Source organism: Podarcis cretensis (assembly GCF_951804945.1).
Source record: "Podarcis cretensis genome assembly, chromosome: 14".
NCBI classification, from domain to species: domain Eukaryota; kingdom Metazoa; phylum Chordata; class Lepidosauria; order Squamata; family Lacertidae; genus Podarcis; species Podarcis cretensis.
The window spans coordinates 56,042,996-56,053,643 of NC_137183.1; the positions used below are offsets into that span (position 1 = coordinate 56,042,996).

At 47.5% G+C, this 10,648-nt stretch overlaps 1 protein-coding gene across 1 annotated transcript; it reads left to right on the forward strand.

Moving 5' to 3' along the window:
- Positions 1 to 3,311: 3,311 nt before the first annotated feature.
- Positions 3,312 to 4,211, forward strand: LOC307202696 (vomeronasal type-2 receptor 26-like; the record flags this gene model as incomplete). The annotated part of the gene is made up of 1 exon (XM_079952861.1): positions 3,312 to 4,211. One exon carries the CDS (start codon positions 3,312 to 3,314, stop codon positions 4,209 to 4,211), a length of 900 nt encoding a protein of 299 aa, XP_079808987.1.
- Between the last annotated feature and the right edge of the window lie 6,437 nt (positions 4,212 to 10,648).

Below are 10,648 nucleotides of genomic sequence, written 5' to 3' on the forward strand. Positions count from 1 at the left end.
CCTTTCCCGTGGGAAACCCAACAGCAACTCTGACTGTGGAATGTAAACAATGCCTTGTGACTAGCATTTCGCTGCACAGTGAAGAAAGCAGAAACTAGTTTAGATGTTGTCAGAGCTGCCTCCAGGTCCCAGCTCACAGAGGACCAACGCTAGGCTGTAGTTATGTACAAAAGTCTTTATTGAGGTTCAGTTTCCATTTTAAAGCCGCAGCGCGCAGCTCTACGTCTCGACCTTAGACCGGCGAAGTCCCGTCTGAGTCTCCGCCCCTTCCACACCAGTTTAACACTCTCGCTTTGCTCCACCTCTTCCTAAGTTCCTTTCTCCTCTGGGCCCTCCTGCCCGCTAGGGTTTCATCCTTTCTGGACTCCTCTGACGCTGACCCTGATGATTCTTCCCCCTCCTTCCGGCGGGCTTTAGGACCTGGTTCCCTATCCGGGCTACCTTCTGTGCCGCTCGCCTGTACATTTGAACTTGGCGCGCGCACCCAGCCTGCAACTTTCCTCTTGACCGTTCCCTCGCTCTCCGATGGAGGCGTCGCCAACCCTGACTCATCTTCTCTCGCTGGTGGTGCATATGTGGGCTCTGATACCTGGGACTCCTCCCCCCCACTACGCTCTGGTGGGGAAGCTGGTCCTGATTTCCAACTGCTGCTCTGGGAGTCCCCGCTGGCCCCTTGCTTCTGGGGTGTCCCCCTTGGGTCCCCCCTTGCCCTGCTCATCGGCGCCCCCTTCTGTGAATCTTCCGATTCGCTGGAGAGGCTCATGGAATCTATCGGGCTGCTGTCATCTTCTCCTACGCTGCCCTCGGATTGCTCCCCCTCGCTCTCCATCTCCTCTCCTCCCTGCGCTCCCGCTGAGTCCCTGACAGATGTATTCAAGTCTCCAGGGCCAGATGAACTACATCCAAGAGTATTAAAAGAACTGGCAGATGGGATCTCAGAACCACTCGCTGTCATCTTTGAGAATTCCTGGAGAACAGGCGAAGTCCCGGCAGACTGGAGGAGGGCAAATGTTGTCCCTATTTTCAAAAAGGGAAAAAGAGAGGACCGCAATGATTACCGCCCAGTCAGTCTGACATCAATACCAGGGAAGATTCTGGAGCAGATCATTAAGCAAACAGTCTGTGAGCACCTAGAAAGGAATGCTGTGATCACCAAAAGTTAGCATGGATTTCTGAAAAATAAGTCATGTCAGACTAACCTGATCTCGTTTTTTGACAGAATTACAAGCCTGGTAGATGAAGGGAATGCAGTGGATGTAGCCTACCTTGATTTCAGCAAGGCATTTGACAAGGTGCCCCATGATATTCTTGTAAAGAAACTGGTTAAATGCAGACTTGACTATGCTACCACTCAGTGGATTTGTAACTGGCTGACTGACCGAAGGGTGCTCATCAATGGTTCCTCTTCATCCTGGAGAAGAGTGACTAGTGGGGTGCCACAGGGTTCTGTCTTGGGCCTGGTCTTATTCAACATCTTTATCAACGACTTGGATGATGGACTCAAGGGCATCCTGATCAAATTTGCAGATGACACCAAACTGGGAGGGGTGGCTAATACCCCAGAGGACAGGATCACACTTCAAAATGACCTTGACAGTTTAGAGAACTGGGCCAAAACAAACAAGATGAATTTTAACAAGGAGAAATGTAAAGTATTGCACTTGGGCAAAAAAAAATGAGAGGCACAAATACAAGGTGGGTGACACCTGGCTTGAGAGCAGTACATGTTAAAAGGATCTAGGAGTCTTGGTTGACCACAAACTTGACATGAGCCAACAGTGTGACGCGGCAGCTAAAAAAGCCAATGCAATTCTGGGCTGCATCAATAGGAGTATAGCATCTAGATCAAGGGAAGTAATAGTGCCACTGTATTCTGCTCTGGTCAGACCTCACCTGGAGTACTGTGTCCAGTTCTGGGCACCACAGTTCAAGAAGGACACGGACAAACTGGAACGTGTCCAGAGGAGGGCAACCAAAATGGTCAAAGGCCTGGAAACGATGCCTTATGAGGAACGGCTAAGGGAGCTGGGCATGTTTAGCCTGGAGAAGAGGAGGTTAAGGGGTGATATGATAGCCATGTTCAAATACATAAAAGGATGTCACATAGAGGAGGGAGAAAGGTTGTTTTCTGCTGCTCCAGAGAAGCGGACACGGAGCAATGGCTCCAAACTACAAGAAAGAAGATTCCACCTAAACATTAGGAAGAACTTCCTGACAGTAAGAGCTGTTTGACAGTGGGATTTGCTGCCAAGGAGTGGAGTCTCCTTCTTTGGAGGTCTTTAAGCAGAGGCTTGACAACCATATGTCAAGAGTGCTCTGATGGTGTTTCCTGCTTGGCAGGAGGTTGGACTCGATGGCCCTTGTGGTCTCTTCCAACTCTATGATTCTATGAGACTCTATGAGTCTCTTCCAACTCTATGATTCTATGTCCAGTGTTCTCTGCCTGCTCCCCACCTGCCACAGCTTGTGGAATTAGTGAAGACTTGCCTAACCCTCCATCCCCATAGTTTCAGGGCTGAGAGCCAGAAAAAGGAACAAATGTCTATAGCCCCTGAGCTGCTGAATACTATTCAGTGAATCTCATCTTACTATTTTGCACAGTGTATCACTAAGAATGATGTTTATAGACGCTGAAAAAGCTTTTGATAATGTTTCTTGGGTTTTCATCTCTGATACTTGTTTGCAATTAATTGATGGCTCAGAATTGTTGTTTGGGGGCAGGAGCAATATTTATTTCAAATAAAATTTAAAAGGCCTTTGGAGAGTTGGGCAAACTAGAGCCACAACTTTAACCTTGACAAAGTAGATCTGTGGAAATAGGTGTGGATCATGTCCAGTGTTTATTGCCTGCTCCCCTTCTCCCACAGCTTGCTTAACCCTCCATCCCCATAGTTTTAGGGCTGAGAGCCAGAAACACAAAATCAAATTTTGCTGCTCCAAGATATCATGGTGGGCTTCTCACTTTTCAGCAGAGATGACCGTTTGCTCTTTCAATGGCACCATATTAACAGTCGTCAATACTTTGCTTCCTAAATTCCTGGTGATGTGATTGATACCACCTATATGGTTTATGAAGAAAAAATACCTATTGCATTTTACTGGCTTCCACTTATCTCAGATACTTGTTTGCAATTAATTAATGGCTCAGAATTGTGTTTTGGAGGTAGGAGCAATATCTATTTCAAAGAAAATTTAAAAGGCCTTTGGAGATGTAGGAATCCATTTTATTACAAAGAATGAAATATGACAGTAGAAAAAGGATGCCTTGTTTGAGGGAACTCATATATCTGTTTTTTTAAAAATATATAGATATGGATTATTGTTTTGAATGCGAAGAAGGCCAGTTTCCAAACCACAACAGAGATCAATGCATTCCCAAGAGACAAAATTTTCTTTCCTACGCAGAGCCTTTGGGAATCACATTAGCTGCCTTAGCTCTGCTCTTCGCTCTGGTCACAGCCTTGGTCCTTGGCGTCTTCTCTAAGTACGGGGACACTCCCATTGTCAAAGCCAACAACCGGGACCTCACCTACACTCTGCTCCTTGCCCTCTTGCTCTGCTTCCTCTGCTCCTTGCTCTTCATTGGCCAGCCTCACCCAGTGAGCTGCTCTTTACGACAAACGGCCTTTGGCATCATCTTCTCCATTGCGGTGTCTTGTGTCTTGGCCAAAACCATCACGGTGGTTCTGGCCTTCATGGCCACCAAACCAGGATCCAGGGTGAGGAAATGGGTGGGGAAATCTCTGGCCAACTCTGTTCTTCTGGCTTGCTGCTCACTTCAAGCCAGTATTTGTGCTGTTTGGCTCTGTACGGCTCCTCCCTTCCCAGATGTGGACATGAACTCTCTGGCGGAGGAAATCATTGTGGAATGCAACGAAGGCTCTGCCCCCATGTTTTATTGTGTCCTGGGGTACCTGGGATTTCTGGCCAGTGTCAGCTTCACGGTGTCTTTCCTGGCCAGGAAGTTGCCAGACAGTTTCAACGAAGCCAAGTTCATCACTTTCAGCATGTTGGTGTTCTGCAGCGTTTGGCTGTCCTTTGTTCCCTCTTATCTGAGCACCAAAGGAAAGCAGATGGTGGCTGTGGAGATCTTCTGCATCTTGGCCTCCAGTGCAGGCTTGCTCGCTTGCATCTTCTTCCCCAAATTGTACATAATCCTTCTGAAGCCCGACTTGAACAGCAAAGACCACTTGATTCTGAGGAGCAAATAAGAGTCAACTTGCGCTGATGCCTTTAATTGTTGCATTATGAGAAATTCTGCCATTTATTGGAAGAAAACCCACCAAGAACAACACACACCAAAACTATAGTTAACCCCCCTCAGAAGTCACATGTAGATGTGAAACAACACTGGGGATAGATTTGAACTCTGCAGAGCCCCACATGGAAGGCTCCCTTGGGCCAAGTGACGCTCCCCAAGCATCACCCTCTGAAAACGACCATCCAAACGACCTACTAGGAAACAATGCTGCTTACCCCCAACTGAGTCTGCTGAACAAGGACCCCATAGTTGATAGTATTGAAAAGATCAAAGGGATATATTAACCCCATCTCTCTCCTAATGTTGCTTATCATAGAAAGCCACAAAAGTAGTTTCCATGCCTAAATTGGGCCTGAACCCAGACTTAAAGGGCTCTAGAAAATGGTTTTCATGGCTCTGCCTATCACCACTGGCTCAGGGACCTTGCCCTAGAAGGGCAGATGAGTGACTGGCCAGTCATTCCTTAAGCTTTTCAAGGCAGGGTTTCTAAAGAAGTGGTCTTATCACTGCCTCATCTAAGCAGGTAGGGGCCGTCCCCTTGCACAAGGAGGCCTGAATTGTTGCAGAGTACCAGTATTTAGCAGCTTGGAAGTTAAATCTTATGTAAGACTGGCACCCTTTTAGGAATTGTTCATACATTCCTTTAATGTTCAGAAGCATTACTTGCAGAAGGGATGATAAAGAAATAATATATTGAAACACATTCCTAAAATGTAAGCTTATCCAAGCATAGGCTCAGCTTCACTTAGAAAAACACAACTTCTTGCTTTAAACCCCACCGTGTGTCTCTCCCTCTTCCAGATATGCTCTCGGCCTGTACTTTAGGATAGAGGCTATGCAGGTAGTTGAAGAAATCCGCTTTCAATTTCTGTCCTTCTCTCTGTTTCACTTCAGAGACTTCACTCACCGCTGCTCTGCTCTCTCTCTATTCACTGGGAGAAGGAGCATCAAGAGTGTTTCTTCTCAATGGTGTCCAGAGAAGATCCCAAGACTTCTTTCCCAGCTGTGTTCATCGCACAGCCATCTTCCTGCGCTGTGACATCACAGTGAAGTCACTCACACCAAAGGGAGTCTGTGACTTGGTGCTTCTCATGTGACAAGTTAACCAATCACACGAGAGCCACTAGAGAACCTATTAGAATTAACTGTTTAACCAATCAAAACTCAAAGTGCTTTCTGTAACCACACAGCAATAGATATTTAAAAATTCCTATCTTAGCATATTAAACCCCTATACCAAACATTATTCCCCTCTCCCATCCCAGCTCACTGTTTTCTCCTTGGTCAGTTTCATCAGCCAGTAGGGGCAAGGGGCAAATACAAACGGAACACAAAACTCACTGTTAGAGGTAAATGTAACTGTTCTTGGAAAACGCAACTGTGTAAAGTGTAACTGTATAAAGCATGAAACTACTGAAAGGGCAACTGCAATAACTAGACTGGAAAATGTAAAAACAGTAATAACCAGAATGTATCCTTTCTGCAAAACGATTTCAATCTGTCAGCTTTGACAAATTTGACAGATACGCAGTGCCACCTACTGGGTCTACAGCAAAAGCCACCAATTCAACTGCTTCATTGAATGGTTCATTCAGAAAACAGTGCAGTCCATTCCGAAAGTATCGGCAGTTCATTCATAAATATGTCTGCTGTATTTTTTCAAAAGACTATTTAATCATTTTTTCCGTATAAACAACAACTGCAAAAGACACATACAACAAAAACCACAATAACAATAATAACACAATATGACAATTCAGATTTGAACACACCCATGACTACACCTTTTTTAACAATGTCTGCTGTATTATCACAACTACAGGAACTAGCAGGGAAGGCCCGGCTCCTTGGTTTTTCTTTCTTCTCTGAAGGAGTCATCACAGGCATGTCCATCAGGTCTGTCCCTGAAACCACAACACAACACGAAACCCACCATTCCTCTGGGAGCCAGCTTTCTGTTCTTCATGGAGCTGGGAAGGTTCATGAGAACCCAGGTTACTCGCTTAGGAGTGGGTGTCCCTCAGTGGGGGTTTCTGTTTCTGACTCTTGTTCTGGGAATGCCGGCTGTGATGGGGCCGTTTAGCCAGGTTCCGCCAGCCTGCTGAATCATGGCTCTGGCTCCTGTGGCTGCTCGGCCTCAGGGGTCACCGCTGGGCTTACTGGTTCTGCCTCCCTTGCCTGTTCCTCTTGCTCTACGGACCTCACCTCCCAGCTGTCCCCTTGGGATCCCTCTGTCCAGCCCTCCTCCTGGTTTTCCCCTGGGAATCATCCCCTGGTTGATCACAGTGGCGGCGCCAGCATTGCCCTCCCTCCCTCAGCACCCCTGTGGTCTGTCGCCCTGGTGACTGTGGTGGGTCACCGGGCCCGCCTCAAAGTTTTTGCATACACTGGGTCCCTGGCCCGGAAAGTCTGGGGGTCCCTGCTTATCCCCAGCACTGCCTCGTCCTGAGTTCTATCAGGGTGAAGGCGGTCCAGTCTTTTTGTGAGGCGCCGGCCCATGAGTAGTTCTGCTGGGCTCTGGCCAGTCATTGTGCTGAGGGTGCTGTGTTGGGCTAGAAGAAATGCGGTGAGGCTGGTGGACCAGTGTATACTGGCAGCCAGCGAGGAAAATCGACCACCTGAGGATGCAGGGTGACAGTAGTTGAGGGGTCTGCTTTTCGGGGCCAACAGGCCAAGCAGCGGCTTGTGGTCGGTCACCTCAGTAAAGGGCCGCCCATACAAGAAATTGTGAAATTTCTTTACTCCCTTCACGATTGCCAGGCCCTCTTTGTCTGTTTGTGAGTAGTTCCTCTCAGCTGCGGAGAGGGTCTGAGAAAAGTAAGCCACTGAGCCCTCTCTCCCTTCCGGGAGTTCGTGCCCCAGGACGCCACCGATGCCGTAGAGTGAGGCATCACATGCCAGCACCACCGGCAGCCTCTCGTCAAAGTGTGCCAGGACTGAGTTCCAGATGAGCAAGTCTTTGACTGCTTGGAACGCGGCCTCCTGGTACTGCCCCCACACCCACGGGGCCCGTTTGTCTAACAGTCTGTGTAGGGGCTCCGCTACCGCCACCTTATGAGGTAAGAAGGCATGGTAAAAGAAGGCCTGGAGTTTGGCCTTACCCTTAGGTGCTGGAGCATCCCAAATACCCTGCACCTTGTCCCCGGTCAGGTGGATCCTGTCCGCGTCCACCATAAATCTCAGAAAGTCCACCTGTGGCACTCCTAGCAGACACTTTCCCCACTTCACCTTGAGGCTAGCCATCTGGAAACGGTGCAGGATGGTGTGGAGTTGGTCCCAGAACTCCCCTGGTGTGGCCCCAGCAATCAACACATCGAAGAAGGGGGTGATTCCTTTGAGGAGAGAGTCCATTACATTTTGGAATATGCCTGGCACCACGCTGATGCCAAATTGCAGCCTCTTGAACCAGAATGTGCCCCTGTGCATTACAATCGTCTGTGCCTCAGCGGTGGCCTCATCATCGGGCAACTGCTGATAGGCCTGGATCAAGTCCAGCTTGCCAAAAATTGTACACCCTGCCAGGGTTGTGAGGACATGGCTGATCACTGGCACCGGGTACACATGGACCGTAAGGGCCTTATTTACGATACATTTGTAGTCCACGCAGATGGAGACCGAGCCATTGGGCTTGACGGGCATGACGGTCGGGGTTTCCCAGGGGGTGTTGGGCACCGGCTCAAGCACTCCTTGCTCCATGAGCTGGTCCAATTCCTCATCTATGTGAGGTTTCAGGGCGAACGGGACCCAGCGGGCCTTGAGCATGATGGGTCATACAGCAGGGTCTAGTTGTAGGCTGACTGGGGTGGGGCAGTATATCGCCCCAACACCCTATCGAACACTTCCAGAAATTCTTTGCCTATGGCGTCCATGTGGGAGTTGGTGCATTTCACCCCGGTGATGGCTACCCCCAGTGGCCCAAACCACGCCAACCCCAGTAAGCTAACGTACGGCCCCTTGACCACAATCAGGTCCAAACACCACTTCCAACCTCGATATTGTACCTTAAAGGTTCCCACCCATTTACATTTCTGGAAGTCCCAGAGACTGAATGGGAAGGGCCTGAGCTTGGGAATGCCCTTTGGGCACAACTTTCTTAATGTCCGTGCTGATGTTATGGAGAGGGTTGAGCCTGTGTCGAGCTCCAGGCAGCACAGGGCCCCCTCTATCTGTACCTCAATGTAATGTTTTTCCACGTTGGATTGAGGCAGCTGGTATACCTGACAGTCTGCATTATGCTAACTGTTTCCTCCCTTCCTGAACTGGTACAAGGATACGCCACTTGTTGTTGTTGCAGCTGCTGCTGTTACATCCCTAAGGTCCAAAATCCTAAAAATGATGTCTCCATTGGTGACACATGTACACTTGAGTAATATGGTGCACGTGTGATTGAGGAAGAGTTTTGGAAAAACTAGGGAGCTCCCTTCAGATTACGGGTTTGCAGGTGACTCGCCTGTGACTCGCCATTCCCCGTGCACTACTCAACGAGAAATATGTATGATTATTTTTCTCTTATTCTTTAGTCTCACAGAGCACAATGCTCAACAGAGATAACTTTGAAACGTGTAATTATCTCAAACTGATGGGTGTCATCATCCATCTTGTTAAATCCCATGTCAGACCATGAACACAGTCAGAGTGTAAAAGCATATATTTAGTAAACCCTGTGTCACTCAGATGGGTATCATCATCCGTCTTGGTAATCCCGTGTACATTTCGTCAGGCCATGAACACAGTCAGTATCAGAGTGTAAAAGCATAGGTAAAATAAACCTTGTGTCATTCAGAGCTCCAGTGATAAATTCTGAACACACAGGATCTCATGGGTCAGATTATTGCCACATCCCCTTTATCAAATTAATCCAAAGCCATTAAACCTAATGTAATTCATGATGGATGAGAAAGAAATCTGCCTTTCTGCATCACTGTTGGTCAAGATGGCAGGAACATTTCTGCTGCTGATCCTTCTCTTCCTGTGGCTCCAGATGCCTCCAACTGAGTGCAAGGAAGACTCTGAGAGATGCGCCATGACGGACCCTTTCCAGCTTCCATTCCAGTATTATCAGAAAGGGGACCTAATCATTGGAGGAATTGTTACATATTTGGGCTATGCATTTGACAAAATAGATTTCCAGAACCACCCAAACACCAAATTTACAGATGAACTTTTGTAAGGAAATTACTCTCTCCTTCATAGTGTACACTTCTATATGCTTCTATATGAACAACTACACCATACAAACAATGGCATGCTCAGAAAACATTTGCATATGCCTTTTTCCAAGTACGAAGGTTAAATTTTTCTTCTCTTTATATTTTCTTCTCTTTATATTGTGATCTTGGCATCTTCTTCTGAGTTGCTTTATCCCTGATTTTGAGGTTTCTGTTGTCTGCCTCTTCTGCTGTCTCCTCCCTTGATCTCATGGTTTTCACCTGATCTCATGTTTTATTCTCATTCTCCCTCTGTCTGTCCCTCTGGATTGATGGTTGAACTTTGCAGCAAAGCTTGATCCCCACATTCACAATCATCATCATCTAATCTGACAGTCACAGATGCTGAGACATCATAGATTTTGGATTATATTCCTTGCTAAAGGTAAAGGTACCCCTGCCCGTACGGGCCAGTCGTGTCCGACTCTAGTGTTGTGCGCCCATCTCACTTAAGAGGCCGGGGGCCAGCGCTGTCCGGAGACACTTCTGGGTCACATGGCCAGCGTGACGAAGCTGATCTGGAGAACTGGCACCAGAGCAGCACACGGAAACACTGTTTACCTTCCCGCTATAAAGCGGTACCTATTTATCTACTTGCACTTAAGGGTGCTTTCGAACTGCTAGGTGGGCAGGAGCTGGGACTGAAAGACGGGAGCTCACCCCGCCGCGGGGATTCGAACCGCCGACCATATGATCGGCAAGTCCTAGGCACTGAGGTTTTACCCACAGCGCCACCCGCGTCCCCTATATTCCTTGCTACACAATCTAAATAATATTGTGCAATTAAATCAGCAGTGTTGCAATCTTCTTCTTTGCAAAATAAAGGGTTATATCTAACGGAGTTGTATGCAGAGTAGAAATTAATACAACTATCCTCCTGTCCAGCAGCACACAAGGAAGCAATTGCGGTTTCCTTTAGCAACCTGTGAGGGGCCATGAATTAAAGCTCCAGTGGTCTACCTCCAGATAAGAGAATAACTTATGTACATGTGTATCTTGCAGGATGTGAATGTTCTGCTCAAAATTAAACACCTGTTAGATGTTCTATTTCTAAAGCTGACTGAATACTGTCCATGAATTTCAATTATCAACTGTTAGGAGACACAATGCATATGTGTTGTTTGCATATTTGTTTTATTTAATCTTTTGGAATCTGCCTGAAAAAGCCACAAATTAACCT